Raw genomic sequence first — 20,431 nt, 5'->3', positions numbered from 1 at the left:
CACCTTACATGCTTATAGAAAAGTCCATGTGAAACACCCCAATAAACTATGTAAACCACAGAAGCTTTGAGAAAAGAGCCACAATTCTATGTGATATTAGGAACTTTGCTCACTCTCAAAGTACAAAGTAAGGAACTGACCAAGGAACTAACAAAGACAAATGAAGCCAAGATTTTTCCTTCCTGGGAACTAGCTGCCCTTGGCAGAAGTTATCCCAAATCTATTTAGCAGCTTTCATCCTTCAACTAGAAATATGTTTATTTAAAGTTACCGAGTTAAATTCAGTAACCTTCCCAAAATCCTCCAACGGACCCAGTTTCAGAAAGTACTCAACCCCACAATTTTAAGTCCCCATGAAAGCAAGTGAAACTTAAGTCTCCCATTGATACTGAAATAAAGCCAGATCGCGATGCTCTTAAATCACTGTAGAAAAATATGAAAATAAGAAATTATGCCTGCTAATTTTTAAACTGCATTCTAGCTTATGTCCACCCCGTCCAAGTAACAGAATAGTAAAGTAACAGAATAACAGAATATTACTCACATTCTGACTCACAAGGCCATTTATTAGAAGCATTTACTGGAAAATACCCTGGACTCTCCATTGTGGAGTCCCGCAGGGATCGGTACTGTCCCCCATGCTTTTCAACATCTACATGAAGCCGCTGGGTGTGGTTATCAGGAGTTTTGGGGTCCGTTGCCATCAGTACGCTGATGACACGCAGCTCTATTTCTCCTTTTCATCCTCCTCAGGTGAGGCTGTTAATGTGCTAAACCATTGCCTGGCCGCGATAATGGACTGGATGGGAGCTAACAGACTGAAGCTCAATCCAGACAAAACTGAGACGCTGTTGGTGAGTGCCTTCTCTGCTCAGATGGAGGATGTTCATCCTGTTCTTGATGGGGTTACACTCCCCTTGAAGGAACAGGTTCGTAGCTTGGGAGTTCTTTTCGATCCTTCCCTGTCTCTTGAGGCCCAGGTGGCTTCGGTGGCACGGAATACTTTTTACCATCTTCGATTGGTAGCCCAGCTACGTCCCTATCTGGACAGTGACGACCTCGCTTCAGTTGTTCATGCTCTGGTAACTTCTAGATTGGACTACTGCAACGCGCTCTACGTGGGGCTGCCCTTGAAGACTGTTCGGAAACTACAGCTAGTCCAGAATGCAGCAGCCAGATTGTTGACGCGGACCAGAAGGTCCGCTCATATAACACCTGTTCTGGCCCGTCTGCACTGGCTTCCTATTTGTTTCCGGGCTAGATTCAAAGTGCTGGTTTTGACCTATAAAGCCCTACACGGCATGGGACCACAATACCTGGTGGAACGCCTCTCCCAATATGAACCTACCCGTACACTACGCTCAACATCTAAGGCCCTCCTCCGAGTACCATCCCATCGAGAGGCTCGGAGGATGATGACTAGAACCAGGGCCTTTTCAGTAGTGGCCCCCGAACTGTGGAACAGTTTATCTGATGAGGTGCGCCTGGCGCCGACGCTACTATCTTTTCGGCGCCAGGTGAAAACCTTTTTATACTCCCAGGCATTTTAAAGTGTATTTTAAACAGCATTTCCGTATTTTGGATGTTGTTTGGTTCGTTATTGTTTGTTTGTTTTGTTTTTTGATTTATTGTATTTATTGTATTTATATATTGTGCTTGTTTTTATCTTTTTGTACACCGCCCAGAGAGCCTTCGGGCTTAGGGCGGTATATAAATTAAACTAAATAAATAAATAAAATGAAAGCTCTATAAGCCTCTGAATTTAGAGACTGTAAAAGACAGCACTTTAGGTTATATTTATTCCCTGTGATAAGTTTATGATGAAAACTGTCCGAGTGGTTTCCTTCCATCTAAAAGTAGCTACATATTATCATAGGCTAAATTTCATTAAAATTTTCAGAAAATCTTCATGTGGTGCATATCAATGAAGCCAAAAAGGAAAAGGTACTGATTAATTCCAACAGACACAAATCATTCTAGGTAGGACTTCAGATTGGAGGTTTGTTAGTTTGTTTAGTTGTTGTATAATTGAAAGGAATCTGTGTTTTCTAACTGAAATACATTCTAGATTATAAATTTAAATGATGAGATGCCTATCGTTTAAACTCTCAGATGTGCTGCACCTAAATGATTTTAACTGCTTAACAGCAACAATCTTACAAAATGTAACCTTGAGTCCCTACTCTATGAGATGTTGCGCAAGCAAATGAGTATTTATTTATTTATTTATAAGTATATTTTTGTGGCCCTATTTTGTTAAAAACAGCAGAGTGTTTTACAACAAGTTAAAAACAAATCAACAACCAGATAATAAAAACATTAAAAATACAATAGGAACAAGGGTCAGCTATTGAAAAATGACATATTTTTAATTGCCTGCATAAGCCTTGCGGAACAGAAAGGTTTTTAGCAGGTGTTTAAAATATAAGACAGAAGGCACCTGCTGAATCTCTGTTGGCAGAACGTTCCAGGGAACTGGGCTGATGAGAATGAAGGCTTGATTTCATGTTGATGTTAAATGAGTCTTGCCAACTTGGGGATGACCAAGGCCGCTCCTGTAGATGATCTCAGTGACCGAGCTGGGTTATAAGGGTTCAGGTGGACCCTAAGATATCCTGGACCTAAGTTATTCAGGGCTTTGTAAATTAATACAACGACCTTGAACCTGGCTTGGTAGCAAAAGGGCAGCCAGTACAGATGTTTTAAGAGTGGTGTCACATGTTGTCAGCCATGTGCTTCCATCAGCAGACTGGCCACTGCATTTTGCATCCAGCCTTGAGGTCACCAGACCATGGACTACAGAAGTCAGGCTATCCCTGTCCGACAACAGCTGCAGCTGATGACCAGACAAAATTGATAAAAGGCACTCCTAACCGCAGAGGATACCTGGGCATCTAGTGACAAAGATGGATCTAAGAGTATCTCTAATGAATGCTATATTAGTAAATGCAAGTCCAGTTTCATTGCACTGAAAATGCAATTCAGCACTTCCCTAACAAAACTGCTGCATGTTGTGACATTTTAGATTTAATACTCAGGGAAGGAAGGGAAATCAATCTTTCAAAGTTTTAGCAATTTAGTGTAACCTACTTTAATAGTCACCCTTTGAATGTTTCCCTTTTTCATGAGACACTGACCCTGTTTAAATTTGGCGGAAAAAACAAAGTAGACAATGGAAAGGGCTTTTAATATTAGGTTTACCCTATGCACAGAGTTTATTGTGTAAATGCTATTTGTTTGAGACTCAAGAGTTATTACAAAAACTGCAGGAACAGTGCTTTTTTAAAAAAGAGCAGAGAATGCTTGCAAGTGCTCATATTATGTTTATTATGGCGCACGCAGAACCAATAATTTGTGATATGCCACTGCAGCGCAATATAGTCGAATAGCTATCTGCAGCTGTTGCCTAGAAAAAACCTAAGCCTTTTTTTGTTTTTGCTAGCAGCCACCAAGTGCAAATGCCATCTTTGTCAATAATGACCAAGGATAGCAACTCTGACCAGTTTTATTGATTGATTGATTGTATTTATATACCACCCCATAGCTGAAGCTCTCTGGGCATTTTTTAGTGCTTTATTACTGAAATTAATTAAATAAAAATAAAGCTACAGAAAAAGCTTTCATTTTTCCCTGCCAGTGGGAATCCACACCAAAGATTAACCAACAAACATCCAGTAGTCAGATCTGACACATCAAGAACTGTAGTAAGAGCAGTTCATACTACTGGAGTCCATGTGGGATCCAACCTAAGGAGGTGAGAAGAGAATGACAACTAGATGTAGATCCAAACATCTGATTCTAACATTCCCAAACAGGCTTTGTAATGAACAGGGGCGGGGAGAAAGGAAGAGTGGTACTTCCACTTCGAATTAGACTACTGGGTAATGCACAACCAAAAGCATGGGAAGGTTAATTCAGACAGTATTATTCCCCAGTAAACATGCATAGGATTATAGCCTAATTAACTCATTTGGCCTGAGAGAGGAATCACAGGGGAAGTGTGAGCCCTTTGGCACAGCTACTGGCTGAAATCAACCACCAGTCAAATCAACAGAGCTGAATTTGAACTTTGCTTATTTAAAATATAGTTCGTATATCTTAGGATTCCCCCAACCCTGCTCCTTACCTAGGGATGGGATCTGTTGGCCAGTGCGGGTTCGAAAGCATTCCATCAACCTAACAGGCTGGTATTGATTCAAATTCATTCTTTGTCTGCAGGCCACTGCTTTTACTGATCCTTTTTCCCTCCTCAGAAAAAATACTGATATTAATATTGATGTAAATACTGATATTAATATCATTATTTTAACTGAAATACTGATATTTTGAAAGGAAATGTCGATAAATTACAAGAAATATTGATATACAATGATAGTGAATAAGTGAATTAATGGAAAATTTGGTAACAAATCCAAATTGGATGGACTTCTAGCACATCCCTACTCCTACCTGATAGAATTCTCCTGCTTGGCGTACATAGCCAGCGACATCTGGATCTCTAGCATGTATTCTCCATACAACTCTCTCAGCATTCTTGTACTCTTCCACCTTGGCCCATGGCACAGTAGGTAGAAATCGTTCCGTCAGTGGAGCTCCCACAATGATATCAAGTTGCCCACTGTATAAGAGAACCTGAAAAACATATGCAAGTCAATGCTTTGTAAAAGAAAACTAAAAATCAGATAAATAAAGCCCAACAAATCTCACAGAACTGATTCTAAACAGCTTCTATAATAAAGTAGCCAAAAATCAAGGACAGAGAACAGGACAGGCTGCTAGTACAATATAAATCTCAGCTTGGAGCACAGCCATCACACCTGGGAGAGAGAGAGATCCAAGGCCTGAAACAGACAAGCAGAAGTCTGAGTGATGCATGTTTCTGAGATGTACCACTATAGGCTGCTAGTATGAAATCCAATAGGGATGAGGTGAAACAGGCCTCCTGTCCTCTCAGCCCTCTTTACAGGTTATGAAAAGGATCAAAACTTTTGGCAGTTGGAGGATGCTCTTCTCACCTGCAGGAGGGGGAGGAGCTGAAGCTGCAAAGGAGAAGCACGTGCATCATCTGGGCAGGGGGCAGCTGCTTGTTGCTGCTCAGGATCCATACTCCCCTTCCTGCCATCACACATTCTTCAAACATGCCTTCTCCATCCCACTCAACAACAATGCAATAGAAAAAGCATTGCTCTTACTCCGATTTGGCTGAAGAGAGTTTGTCAGAGTGTAAAAAACGATGCTATTTTGTGTGTGAAATAGTATAGCCTAACCAGAATGGGCCATGCACAAGTAACCTGAACCTTGATTACTGTAGCATGCTTTATGTAGGGATGCCCATGTGTCTGGCCCAAAAGCTGCAACTACTGCAGAATGCAGCAGCCAGACTGTTAGCAGGAGCAGATTACTGTTAACATGTTACTCCTTTGCTGGGAGAGCTGGCATCACTGATTTGCTACTGGGCCAGGCTCAAGGTTCTTGTGTTTGCATCAGCCCTGTTTTCTTTCAGAAGTCCTTTAAAAACTGTATTGTTCAGATAGGCATGTGGCACATGAATAACTTTACCTGCAAGTTTTTATTTTATTGAAACATTATTGATGTTTTTACTGCCGTCACTGTAGTGTTCTGCTTTTGTGTTGTACACAGTCATATTTTCTGTGAAAGTGTGGTTTATTATTTTATTATTTATTTATTTATTAGATAAGGAGCCCAGGGTGGCAAACATCATAAATACACTTTAAACATCATAAATACACTGTAAACATCATAAATACACTTTAAAATATATTAAAACATCCTTAAAAACATATTAAAACAAAACATATTTTTAAAAAGCTATACAAGCATATTTTTCAAAAAGCTTAAAAAACATACAGTATTATGAAGCATTTCCAACACAGACTAGACCGGGATAAGGTCTCTACTTAAAAGGCTTGTTGAAAGAGGACGGTACTCAGTAAGGGCTGAAAAGATAACAGAGATGGCGCCTGTGTTAATATTTAAGGGGAGGGAATTCCAAAAGGAAGGTGCCACTACACTAAAGGTCTGTTTCCTATGTTGTGTGGAATGGACCTACTGATAAGATGGTATCTGCAGGATGCCCTCAACTGCAGAGTGCAGTGATCAACTGGGTATATAAGGGGTAAGACGGTCTTTCAGGTATCCTGATCCCAAACTGTATAGGGCTTTGTACACCAAAACTAGAACCTTGAACTTAGCCAGGTAGCTAATAGGTAGTCAGTGCAATTCATTCAGCAGTGGGGTGACATGTTGGCGATTTTGCATCAGCTGCAACTTCTGGACCAACCTCAAGGGCAGCCCCACATACAGCGCCTTATAGTAATCCAACCTAAAGGCTACCAGTGCATGGACAACAGTGGTCAGGCTATCCCTGTCCAGAAACGGCCGCAGCTGTCTTACCAGCCAAAGCTAGTAAAGGCACTCCTAGGCACTCAGGTCACCTGAGCCTCTAGCGACAAAGATGTATCCAGGAGCAGCCACACACTACGGATTTGCTCTTTCAGAGGGAGTACAACCCCATCCAAAGCAGACAACTGACCAATTATCTGAACTCGGGAACCACTAACCCACAGTGCCTCCAATTTATTGCCCCTCATCCAGCCCATTACCGAGTCCATGCGGTGGTCCAGGGCTTGCACTGCCTCTCCCAATCCAGATGTTACAGAGAAATAGAGCTGGGTATTGTCAGTGTGCTGCTGACACCTCACCCCAAATCTCCTGATGACCGCTCCCAAGGGCTTCATATAGATGTTAAACAACATGGGGGACAAGATGGTACCCTGAGGCACCGCACAACATAACTGCCAGGGGACCAAAAGACAATCATCCAGTGCTATTCTCTGAAAACGATCCTGGAGATAGGATTGGAACCACTGTAAAACGGTGCCCCCAATACCCATCTCCCCAAACTGGCCCAGAAGGATACCATGGTCAGTTATCAAAAGCCACTGAGAAATCATGTAAGAATAACAGGGTCGCACTTCCTCTGTCCTTCTCCCAATAAAGGTCATCCATCAGGGCGACCAAGGCCCATGCAGTTCCATAACCAGGCCTGAACCCAGCATGGAATGGGTCAAGATAATCTGTTTCATCCAAGAGTACTTGCAATTGCTGCGACACAACCCTCTCAACCACCTTCCCTAAAAAGGGGGTATTTGTGACCGGGCAGTAGTTGTCACAAAACAATGGGTCCAGGGTGGATTTTTTCAGGAGCGGTCAGATCACCACCTCTTTCAGGACAGCTGGTACCACTCCCTCCAGAAACAATGAGTTGACCACATCCTGGATCCACTTGGTCAAATCCCCTCAGCAAGCTTTAATAAGCCAAGAAGGACAAGGGTCGAGAGGGCATGCTGCTGGCCGCATTCTCACATCATCAGGCCACATTAACTGAAACTGATCCCAAGAAGTTGCAACAGATGCTGCACTGGTCACCTCACTGGGGACTACAGTAGATGTGGATGGGGCATCGACATTGCTACTGAGGCAAGCCACTTTACCTTAGAAGTGCCTTGCAAAAAATTCACAGTGGGCCTCTGAAGGGTCTACAAATCAATTTCCTGGAGTTGATGTCAATAGTCACCTGACAATATGGAAAAACTCCTCTGGACGGCTACTTGAGGATGTGATGGTGGCAGAGAAGTGGGCCTTCTTCGTCATCCTCACCGCCGCATAGTGGGCATGGTTATGATGTTTTACTTGTGCCTAATCAGCCTCACAGCATGACTTTCGCCACTTGCCCTCTAGCCATCATCCAGCCTGTTTAACTGCCCCAGCTCACTGGTGTACTAAGGTGCAAACCGGGCTCCATAATGCTGGAGAGAGGGCTCGGGGGCAACCATGTCAAGAGCCTGATGCACCTTGCTGTTGCACAGCATAACAAGGGCTTCAACGGGGTCACCTGCTCTATCTACTGGGAACTCCCCCAAGGCATCCAGGAATCCTGTTGATTCCATTAGTCTCTGGGGGCGGACCGTCTTAATTTGTCCACCACCCCTGCAGGGAAGGATTGGAGCTATAAATCACTTCACCAGGAAGTGGACTGACCATGACAATGGGTGATATCCACACACACCCATCTCCAGACCACCTCCTTCTCCATCTGGAGCAAAACACAGGTTGAGGGTGTGCCCTTCCCTATGTATTGGGCCAGTGACAACTTGAGACAGCCTCATGGTTGTCATGGAGACCATGAAGTTCTGAGCCAGAACACTGGGGGCAATCTCAGCATGGACATTGAAATCACCCAGGACAATTGTTCTGGGCTCCTCCAATAGCACAACTGAGATGGCCTCTGCCAGCTCGGTCAGAGAAGCTGCTGGACAGCAGAGTGGATGATACACCAGCAGCAAACCTAGTTTACTGTCTCCTTAGCCCGACACCAGGTGCAGGCCCTCACAGCCAACTCCAAGACAGAGTGGTTTCCCGATGACAGAAATGGAAGTTCTGTAGACCACAGCAACTCCTCCCTCCCATCCCTGCAGCCTGTGTTGGTGTTGCACCAAGTATCCAGGTGGGCACAGCTGGGTCAGATCAATTCCTCCCAGCTTACCCGCCCAGGTCCCGGTAATGCACACCAAATAGGCACCTTCATCCACAATCAAATAACGGATGAGTGTGTACTGATCTGGTGTTAAACAACAACACACAAAGGACAGTGGGCACAGCAGATGACCAACAAGGAACCTGTCCATGAGAAGAGTGGCAGCAAGGAACAAGGTGTAGATAGCCTTGCCCTCGTCTTCTATGGTAGTTCACCACTCCCCATGGCTATACCTCCTTCTACCCATGATCACTGAAACTGGGGTGGTATCACCTATGTTCCTCCTTACTAAGATTCCACCTAAACACTTGATATGGACCCAACAAGAGCCCACCAACAAAACCTACCTGAACCAATGGCGACCTGAAAGACCTGAAAGACAAGCCTCTGTTTTTGCGTGGATGTAACGGCAGCTGAGGCTCCTTGCAGTAATTAGCTCTGAATCTGCGTTCGGACTGCAGTTTTACAACCTAGCTGTCAGCCTATTCTTCAGGCAATGCGTTTTTTGAAAGGAAGCAGGGATAAGCAGGAGATGAGCTGTGATAGAACAAATACGGACAACTACTCTTTTTACTTGTAAGAAGAGGAACATCGTCGCGGCCCAGGGAGGGAGAGCTGTTATCATCATTGCCCTTCCCTGTTGGACTGCTGTTGTTTGGCAGGTACCACACCCTGCAGACCAGGTCCCTGGTTCCAGCCAGCTGGGGCTAATTTTTTCCATCTGTCCCTCTTTGGAGGGATCTATAGGCTGGCTGGCTGAGAGGGGCTTGGGAGACCATCTGCCTGCTGGAAGAGGAACATCGCCGGAAGAGGAACATTGTCGCTGCCCAGGGAGAGCTGCTATTGCCGATGTTGCTGTTACTACTGCTTTGTTTTTCGGCTTCTGGTTACTACCATCATTGCCCTTTCCTGTTGGACTGCTGCTGCTTGATAGGTGCCACACCCTGCAGGACCAGGTCCCAGGCACTCACCTAGCTGCGACTGACTCTTCCATCTGTCCCTCTTTGGAGGGATATACAGGTTTGCTGGCTGAGGGGCCTGGGAGACCTTCTGCCTGCAAAAAATAGGAACATCACCGCTGCCCAGGGAGGGAGAGCAGCTGTTGCTGCTGCTCCTCACCTTCTGCTTGTAGCACTCTACCTCAGTTTTTAACTGTAGTGGTTTTGGCTTTGTGCAGGGGTGTGGGGCTGCGTGGTGTGAGTGTATATGTATGTGGTTTGTGTGGGTGTAACTTTGCACCATGTGCCTGGGAGAGAGGATACAGAGCCAAGTGGGAAGATTTGAGGGGGCCCCAACTGGTGTAGTGACGGGTAGAGGGAGATATGGCGTTGTGCAGAGGACTTGCCAGGTGAGGGGAACTCGGCCCAGGCAGTTAACGGCTGTGCCTTGTTCCGGTCCTTCCCACACCCACGGGTTGCTTGGTTGCCATATCAGCCAGCTCTCAGATCTCCGGATGCTGCTTTTAAATGCCAGATCGGTATATAATAAGATCTCCCTCATCCACGATTTAATTGTGGATGAGGCAGCCGATCTGGCATGTATAACTGAGACCTGGGTGGGCGAGCAGGGAGGAGTTAGTGTCTCCCAGCTGTGCCCACCGGGATACTTGGTCCAGCATCATGGTAGACCTGAGGGTCGGGGAGGGGGGGTCTCTGTGGTCTATAGGAGTTCTATCTCCCTCTCCAGGCATCCTGTCCACGTGACTACTGGTCTGGAGTGTTTACACCTTGTGTTGGGTCAGCGGGACAGATTGGGGATTCTGTTGGTGTACCGCCCACCCCGCTGCCCAACAGACTCCCTAACTGAGCTGACAGAGATGGTCTCGGATGTACTGCTGGGATCCCCCAGACTTCTGGTGCTGGGGGATGTCAACATTCACGCCAAGGCCACCTTACCTGGGGCGGCTCAGGACTTCATGGCCTCCATGACAACCATGGGGCTGTCCCAATATGTTATTGGCCCAACACATGTGGCAGGGCATACACTAGATTTGGTTTTCGCAACTGGACATGGAGATGGTGATCTGAATGTGGGGAATTTTACATCAGTCCCTTTGTCATGGACAGATCACCGCTTGCTGAGGTTTAGACTTACAGCGACTTTTCCCCTCTGCAAGGGTGGGGGACCTATTAAGATGGTCCGCCCCCAGAGACTAATGAATCCGGATGGTTTTCAAAGGGCTCTGGGGAGTTTTCCGGCTGATAGGGCTGGCACTCCTGTCGAAACCCTGGTCGAAATGTGGAATACAGAAATGACCCGGGCAGTTGACATGATCGCTCCTGCGCGCCCTCTCCTATGTAGAGCTCATACAGCTCCTTGGTATACTCCAGAGCTGAGAGCGATGAAACAATATAGGAGACGGCTTGAGTGCAGATGGAGACAAACTCCTGATGGCTGCAATTATACACTGGTAAGTGCTTATTCTAAACTGTATTTAGGAGCTGTGAGGGAAGCAAAAAAACAATATTTTACTGCCACTATTAAATCATCCATTTGCCGTCCAGCGGAGCTTTTCAGAATTTTTTGAGGGCTATTACACTCTGGCCCTAGGGACACGGTAGAACCATCTGAGGCCCGCTGTAACAAATTTGCTAAGCACTTCCAGAAAAAAATCTTTTGCATCCGCCAGGACTTGGACTCCAATGTTATAGCAGTTGAATCAAAGGAGGTATCCAGAGCACAGCCTTGTCCTGATTGTTTGGATGAGTTTCAGTTGGTGCAGCTCGAGGACGTTGACAAGGTGCTTGGACAGGTGCACGCAACCACTTCTGTTCTGGACCCTTGCCCCTCATGGCTAATAAAAGCTAGCAGGGATGGAACAGCCGGTTGGCCCAGGGAGGTGATTAATGCCTTTGCGAGAGGGAGTGGTCCCTGGCTGCCTAAAAGAGGTGGTAGTGAGACCACTTCTGAAAAAATCTTCCCTAGACCCAGAAGATCTTAATAACTATAGACTGGTGGCAAATGTCCCATTCCTGGGCAAGGTCCTAGAACAAGTGGTTGCTAGCCAGCTCCAGACACTCTTGGATGAGACCGATTATCTGGATCCATTTCAGTCGGGTTTCAGGCCTGGTTTTGGCACGGAGAGCCTTGGTCGCCCTGTATGATGACCTTTGTCAGGAGAAAGACAGGGGGAGTGTGACTCTGCTGATTCTCCTTGATCTCTCAGCGGCTTTTGATACCATCAACCATGGTATCCTTCTGGGGAGACTCGCTGATCTGGGAGTAGGAGGCACTGCTTGGCGGTGGTTCTGCTCCTACTTGGCGGGTCGTTTCCAGAAGGTAGTGCTTGGGGAACACTGTTCGGCACCCTGGGTTCTCCAGTATGGAGTGCCACAGGGGTCAGTTCTGTCTCCCATGCTTTTTAACATCTACATGAAGCCATTGGGTACGGTCATCAGGAGCTTTGGAGTGCGTTGCCATCAGTATGCTGATGATACGCAGCTCTATTTCTCCTTTTCATCTTCTTCAGGTGAGGCTGTCAATGTGCTGAACCATTGCCTGGCTGCGACAATGGACTGGATGAGAGCTAATAAACTGAGGCTTAATCCAGACAAGACTGAGATGCTGCTAGTGGGAGGTTCTTCTGACCGGATGGTGGATGTTCAACCTGTTCTGGATGGGGTCGCACTCCCCCTGAAGGAGCAGGTTCGCAGCCTGGGAGTTTTCCTAGATTCATCCCTGTCACTTGAGGCTCAGGTAGCCTCGGTGGCCCGGAATGCTTTCTACCAACTTCGGTTGGTGGCCCAGCTGCGCCCCTATCTGGACAGGGAAAATCTCGCTGCAGTTGTCCATGCTCTGGTAACCTCCAAATTGGATTACTGCAATGCGCTCTACGTGGGGCTGCCTTTGAAGACGGTTCGGAAATTGCAGCTTGTGCAAATTGCAGCGGCCAGACTGTTGACAGGGACAAGGCGGTCCAAACATATAACACCGATTCTGGCCCGCTTGCATTGGCTGCCTATATGTTTCCGGGCTCGATTCAAAGTGTTGGTTTTAACCTATAAAGCCTTACACGGCTTGGGACCACACTACCTGATGGAACGCCTCTCCCGATATGAACCTACCCGTACACTGCGCTCAACATCGAAGGCCCTCCTCCGGGTGCCTCCTCAGAGGGAGGCTCGGAGGATGACAACAAGAAAGAGGGCCTTCTCAGTGGTGGCCCCCGAATTGTGGAACGATCTTCCTGATGAGGCACGCCTGGCACCAACATTACTATCCTTTCGGCACCAGGTTAAAGCTTTCCTCTTCTCCTAGGCATTTTAACATTTTAGTATTTTAATGTCTGTTTTGTCTGTTTTAAACTGTTTGAAATTTTGAGGTTTTGGATGTTGTTTTAAAATTGTTTAAATATGTGTTTTAATTGTAGATGGAGGTTTTTAGTTTGTGCACCGCCCAGAGAGCTTCGGCTATGGGGCGGTATAGAAATTTAATAAAATAAATAAACCAGTTATCCCAGTAGGCCTCTGAGATAACTGGGAACAGTCAGACCCACTCAATTTTTTACACAGGGCACATCTACTCCACATCTGTCTGATACCCAGAGAGGGCCAGTTTTCTGCCAGTTGCATACTTTCACTCTGAAGGCATCTGGCGACTTTCTCCTGTCCAAGTTCACTGCACAGGCTCTCACCCTGCACAGGAACTACAAATGCACCATATGTCCTCCCCACTACCAATCTCCTCTAGATTGGTTAAAATTTTTTGAAGGGGTAGCACCATCACCCTCAGGACTCCCTAAAGGAGCAACTCCCTTTGGTGTTGCCCCTTCAGTGGTAACCCCGGAGGCAGCAGACCTGCCACCTAAAGGCAGCTGGGCTTTTATGCCCCCTGACCCTGCCAAGAGTTGATGCAAGAGCCTCTGAAGTCAGGCTCAGGCAGGGAGTCCCAGTCCTTGCAGCACTTACCAGGGACTTCAGCTGTCTCAAGAGACAGCAACCCAGAGGAGTGAGCAAGCAAGCACCCAGATGCTCAGGTATTCACTCCCAGGGCAGGTCTTCTCCAGTTCCCCAGAGCTGCAGCTATCCCCATTTATAAATATGTAAATAAATAAAACAAAACCATATTCACATTCACACAGAGAACAGACATCACAATATTCCTCTGTGAGAACATAAGAAGAGCTTGCTGGATCAGACCAGCGGCCCATGTAGTCTAACACCTGGTTCTCACCGTGGCCAACCAGCTGCCTGTGGGAAGCCTGCAAGCAAGACCTGTGCACAACAGCACTCTCCCCTCCTGCAGTTTCCAGCAACTACTATTTGCAAGTATGCCTCTGACCATAGAGACAGGGTATAGCCATCATGGCTAGTAGCCATTGATAGCTTTATCCTCCATGAATTTGTCTAATTCTCTTTTAAAGCCATCCAGGTTGGCAGCCATCACTGCCACCTGTGGGAGCAAATTCCACAGTTTAACTATGAACGGCATCAAGAAGTACTTTCTTTTGTCTGTCCTGAATCTCCCAACATTCAGCTTTGTTGGACGTCCATGACAGGGAGAAAAACTTTTCTCTATCTGCTTTCTCCCTGCTGTGCATAATTTTATACACTTCTTTCATGTCACCTCTTGCTTGCCTTTCCTCTAAACTAAAAAGCCCCAAATACTGCTACTTTTCCTCATAGGGGCTTGCTCTGCTCCCTCTGTGTCTCAAAAATGGTTGAAAGCAATTTGGCTAATGAACGGAGTTAACCCCTGCATACTGTACATGAAAATTAAAGTAAAAGCTCAATGCATCGTTCGAATCTGAATGAGTATTCAAAACTATTTAATCCAAGACGTTTAGTTTAACCCTCCAGACCACCCCATTTTTACAAAACCTGCTGCTGCCAACCTTTGGCATTGAACTACAGTCATACAAGGGAATAATAATGGATCACTGTCAACGAACAGAAATCAGTATACAAGATATCAACTACTGAATATATAATTAAAATATATAAATGTACAACATTTATGTCCCTCTTTGCATATGCTGAAGGTGGCTTAATGTAAAAAATAAAAAAACAGAAACCATAATAAACATAGATTTCATTACAGAAGCAATAGCAAACACAACCCCTCTACCACAAGAGAGCAGTGACTATAGATGCAAATCGCTAGATACTGTTACTGAGAAACACCCAGTCATTCACTGCTTCTTGTAGAGGGAAAAGAAGCATCACTAAAACACCAGGCAGGCTGTCCTGGTCGACTCTACCAAGAAAAACTTTAAGCTTTATACTTAGCTCAACAAATGGAAAAGATGACTTAGCAGAAAGATTCTATCAGAGTGCACATTAAAAAAAAAAGGACGAGGGGAACATATGATTGGTGCAAAAACATATTCCATCCCACAAAGCTAGTTTAAGTTTCTCTTTAAATCTTATACCCAAACAGCATATATGGTTTGTATCAATCGGGATCTAACAGCAGGCTGTTAAGACTCAAGCCAAGATAGAACCCTTTGTATGGCTAAAAGGCACACATGTTTCCTATGAACTATTAATTCTTTGTTACTAAAAAATCCTGGCAGGGTTAAAAGCCTTTTCTGTAGGACTCACCCAAGCTAGCTCAAATAAAATAATTGCACTGTTTATATGAAGAAGCTATGCCTCAAAGACCTTGATTCTCCATGGCCTCTGCAAAATTTTCTGCAGCTGTTACACTCAACGGTATGGGAATAATTACGAATACCAGTCTTAGGGAAGAACACAGTGCAGGAAAAACAGTACAACCCTATTTGGTATGGCAAACCTAGATGTATCATGTATGCAGCACTGTTTCCACTTTTTCATGAAGAGTAGAGTATGCATGTGTGATATAAGAATAACACCCCTGACTGACACACACACACACACACACACACACACACACACAAGCCTTGTTAGTAAAATGCAAAGGATTTCTGCCAAACTTCAAAAGCGCTTATAATTTTATGCCTTGTTTGTCTTGTATTCTGCAGGCTATGCTGATTAACTTTAATGCCTATATAAATATAAGGCCTATATAAACATTATACTAAACAAACAAGGAAATAAGCCCAACAAACCAAAAACGTGAAGAGAAGAATTGGGAACCAGAAAGAACTCTTGCTGACTACCTTGAATAATATGTCGAAGTTAAGAACTTTATGGGAAATAAAGAAACAAGTTAAAAACAAACACTGTGCAAATACTAACAACAAAATCTAAAAAGATTAAACAGAAAAAATATGTGTAGCAATTAGGGTTGCCAGGTCAGAAGCATCCCCAAACCTGAGATTTTAGGGGCAGGCCCGAGTGATGTCATGGGGCAGGCCCGAGTGATGTCATTAAGCATGATACATTAAGCATCAATCACAGTTGCTTGGAGCATACAACTCCATGCTTGGAGCATAAAAAAATCTGATTGGAAATTAAGTTAGAAATCTTAGCTAAAAGATGGAGTCTGGGTAGGGAACATTCAATCTAGCCTACATGCTTTCGGCAAGAAGGGTTTAAGCGCCTTCAGGCCAGTCCAGTCACCAGAAGGCCGCTGTAGGAAGAAAGGAGCCTAGTGTTGTAGAGATGTTAGATGGGAGCATTCGGAAGTAAAGATGGATGCCCCAAAGGCTTCAATTCTAAACACACTTACTAAGGGACTAAGCCCCATAGAACTCAACAGGACTTACTTCTGAGTAGATATGTTTGAATTGTGCTGTTGGTAAACCTTGACTAGGGATCCTCTGCAAAGACATCCATATCCAAGCAGGGTTGCAACCCCCTGCCAGGAATGCCCTGCCCTTATCTTTTAAAGTGGCTGCTCCAAACTTCTTTACAGATTTGACCCTTCAGAAAGAGGTCTGAGAGATGAGCAAGAGTAAGAAGATTATCTACCCTTTCTGTCTACCCTGTGGGCTGCTAGAAACTCACTTTGACAGCCAACCCAATTCCAGTGAGTAATAATTGACAGAGAGAAAACACACATGGTTTGGTCTACCTTCACAGGCAGCAGCTTAGGAACAACAACTGCAGCCACACTTCCAAATATGTGAATTCTCTTTTATCACAAACTGCCATGCAACCAACAAGGTGCATCAATGGGTTTTAGGGGGTTGAGCTGAGCACACGCAACCACTGCTGTTGCTTCTATGGATGTAAGGGAATGAGGTTAAAGGTAAATGAAATGCAAACAGAAAAAGAAAAACAAAAGACAGTGATGCTTTCCTAAATGCAATACCATACCAAACACAACAAGATTCCTATGCGTAAGGCAGACAGCATCCCACAACCTGTCAGGATTCATAACTGAAAACAAAAACTAAAAAGTCCTGGCATCCAGTCAGTGAATGCATTATGCTGCGGCATGATTGCTGACATGAGTGAGATCCTATCAGCACATAATACCTCTGCTCTGAAATCTGCATTGGTTGCTGATTTGCTACCAGGCCAAGTTCAAGCTGTGCTTTCCATGTTATGGGTGCCACATAGTACTTGTTCTGCTCTTGTAAGAAATCAGTCCTGTAAAGTGGCAGCATTCTGGATACTCTGTTCATAGAGTTTTTGTGGTAAGAGGTATTCAGAGGTGGTTTACCATTGCCTTCCTCTGACTTCGGACACATATACTTTGGACACATCATGAGAAGACATGATTCACTAGAAAAGACAATACAGAAAAACAGAAGGGAGTAGAAAAAGAGGAAGACCAAAGAAGAGATGGATTGATTCCATAAAGGAAGCCACAGACTTGAACGTACAAGATCTGAGCAGGGTGGTTCATGACAGATGCTATTGGAGGTCACTGATTCATAGGGTTGCCATAAGTCAAAATTGACTTGAAGGCACATAACAGCAACAAAGTGGCAGCATCTATGCTTTGGAACTCCTTGCCTATTGACATTAGGCAGACGCCTCTTTTCAGCACCTGCTAAAATCATTTTTGTTTAGGTAAGCCTATCCAGGCATGTAGAAGCTATTGTGTTTTTAAATTGTTTTTAACTCATTGTTGGTTTTATTATTTTGAATGTTTTTAAATACGTCTTTAACTGTTTTTGCCAAGAATTTTATTGTTTTAATTCTTTCTGTAAACCACTTTGAGGTTTTTTACAATAAAGCAGTATATAACTCTTGTAAATAAAATACATAAATAAATGTTGGAGTCACTGTGGCCCTTGAGTCTCTTCCCACTTTTAGGAACAAAGGAATCTGCCTTATACTGACTCAGGCCATTTCGGACCATGTAGCTCAGTACTGATGACATGGACTAGCATTGGCTCTCCAGAATTCCAGGCAATAGTATTTTCCAGAAATTGAATTCTGGACCTTTCCATGCAAAGCATATGCCCTACCAATGAGCTATAACCCTTCCCCTGTTTAAAAAAGTATCTTTTAAAATTGTTCTTTTCAATTCTCTCTTGAATGCACATCATACCTAGGACAGATCCACACCATTCATTTAAAGCACATTCAACACCCATTTGAAGCACATGAATCCCACCACAGAATCAGAACTGTGAGGGAGAAATGACACTTCCCAGGATTCTTTAGGGGAAGTCATGCGCTTTAAATGTGAGTTGGATGTGCTTTAAATGTATTGTTTGGATTCACTTCATAAATTTTGCCTGCATGTAAATTGTTTTAATTAATTTTTCAAAATGAAAATAAGCTATAAAGTGTAGTGGGTGACCATGGGCTACTCACCATCTCTCAGCCTATCTGCCCCTCAGGATGAAAACAATGGAGAACCATGACAACCTCAAGGAAGAAAGGCATACTTATAATGTAGAGGAAGTATTGTACAACCATAGTGTGAAATCGGATACTTATTGGGACACAGTATGAAGAAATATTTATATAAGCATGACTATCAAATGTGTTTATTATTTACACAACCTGTAAAGATATTTATAGTGCAATCCTATGTTCGTTTACTCAGAAGCAAGTCCCAATGTATTCAATGGGGCTTATTCAACCAGGGAAAACTGCAGTCTCAAGTGATAAGGAACTTGTTCTTTTAACAAGCCTTTTAAGTTGAGACCTTATCCTAGTCTGTGTCTGGGTTGGAATTGCTTTTTAAATATGCTTTTAAACCTTTTCTTTTTGTAAAAAAAATGTTTTTAAAGCTTTAAAAAATATTTTTAAAGATGTTTTGTTTTAATATATTTTAAAGTCTGTTTTTATGATTTTTAAAGTGATTTTAGTGCTTTTGTTTGCCGCCCTGGGCTCCTACTGAGAGGAAGGGCAGGATATAAATCAAATAATAAATAAAAATAAATAAATAAACTTCATTCACCCAACCCAAAATTCAGAATCATGCCACTTTAAGCTGTTTTGCAACTGTTTATACTTGTTTTATGGTTATTGGTTTTTAAAGGGCTTTATTTCTTTTTGTGAGCTGCCTTGGTTTCCAATCACCAACCCTACCTCACAGGGTTGTTGGAAAGACTCCATACACACACACACACTTGTAAAAATACACCCCATATAACAGTTTATTGTCAAACCAGTTGGTCATTGCAGAATATTTTTAAAAAAATCAGTATTAGTTTCCTACATAATAAAAAATGTGATACCTAGGTAAACTCTGCCTAATTGCTTTAAAATAGGATTAGAGAGAGAGGGAAAGATTTACAACACAAACACAATTGTTTGCTATGTTTACTCAAATGTCCCATTAACTTACAGCACAATCCTAACCATGTCTACTCAAAAGTAAGTCCTAATGAATTCAATGGGGTTTACTCCAGGAACATGGGATTAGCATTGCTTTACCCCCAGAAAAGCAAGTATTGGATTAAATAATTTCATATTGCCAAGGTTCTCAAAGCACTGCCCTCTCCAATAGCCTAGGGTCTGACTCTTGCACACAAGAGAAAAAAAAACTTTAAGCCATATTCGTACTTACTCAAACTGAAGATCTCAAAGCCACCATTTCCTGACGTTGCAGTTAAATCTAGGCACTGCCTGGGTCAACAAATCACAACCCTGGCTTCACTTATTGGCTACAATCCTGAAAGGGCGGGGTTAGAGGAGCTAGAAGCTGCTATAACAGATCTGTTAAACAGATTTAACAGTCGCGGGGCGGCTGACGTTTTGGTGTATATCTTGGGAACCACCTCGAAACTTTTTTTAAAAAATGAAGCGGAGAGTCCAGAGATTAAGGTGAGTTACCCAGAGACCCAGAGGGGACCCCCAAAAGCCAGAAACTCTGCCCAAAAACCAGACACCTGGTAACCCTAGTAGTAACTGATAACAAAATCTGGAACTCTAAATAAAACAATATGTAGAATAGCAGAATCATGAAAACCAAGTATGTCTACATAACAAAACCTTGACAATATAAGCAGATTAGAAAAATATGACTAAAAGCTTTTTGATAGACAGTCTTCTTCAGTGGTTAAATAATATTATTATTATTTATTTATTATTTATTTAATTTATTAGTCGCCCATCTGGCTGGTTGTCCAGCCACTCTGGGCGACGTACAAGATAAAACAATACATTAAAACATTAAAATTTAAAACCATAACAGTAAGAAACCTAACCCACCCCAAAAGCCTGCCTGAAGAGCCAGGTCTTCAAGGCCCGGTGGAAGCTTATCATAGAAGGGGCATGGCGGAGATCATTTGGGAGAGAGTTCCACAGGGTGGGGGCCGCTATTGAAAAAGTCCTCTCTCTAGTCCTCACCAGTCTAGCTGTTTTAACCGTTGGGATCGAGAGAAGGTCTTCTGAGGCTGATCTTGTTGTGCGGCATCCCTGCCGATGCTGGAGGCGCTCCTTCAGATAGACTGGGCTAAAACCGTGTAGGGTTTTAAAGGTCAAAACCAACACCTTGAATTGGGCCCGGTAAACAACCGGTAGCCAGTGCAACTCCTTCAGCACTGGAGTGATGTGATCTTGTCGGCGGCTGCCTTTAATCAGACGAGCCGCCGCATTC

General features: G+C 43.9%; 1 protein-coding gene across 3 annotated transcripts in view; it reads right to left on the bottom strand.

Moving 5' to 3' along the window:
- The window catches only part of CPVL (carboxypeptidase vitellogenic like), a 93,215-nt gene that overhangs the window by 12,493 nt on the left and 60,291 nt on the right, over positions 1 to 20,431 (bottom strand). For all 3 annotated transcript variants that reach the window (XM_061586048.1, XM_061586047.1, XM_061586046.1), the window contains one exon: positions 4,450 to 4,632. In XM_061586048.1, the coding sequence (XP_061442032.1) occupies positions 4,450 to 4,632 (183 nt within the window). The remainder of the gene's footprint in view (positions 1 to 4,449; positions 4,633 to 20,431) is intronic.

This window comes from Rhineura floridana, chromosome 10 (assembly GCF_030035675.1).
Source record: "Rhineura floridana isolate rRhiFlo1 chromosome 10, rRhiFlo1.hap2, whole genome shotgun sequence".
Lineage (NCBI taxonomy): Eukaryota > Metazoa > Chordata > Lepidosauria > Squamata > Rhineuridae > Rhineura > Rhineura floridana.
This window is presented reverse-complemented; position numbering and strand designations above follow the sequence as displayed.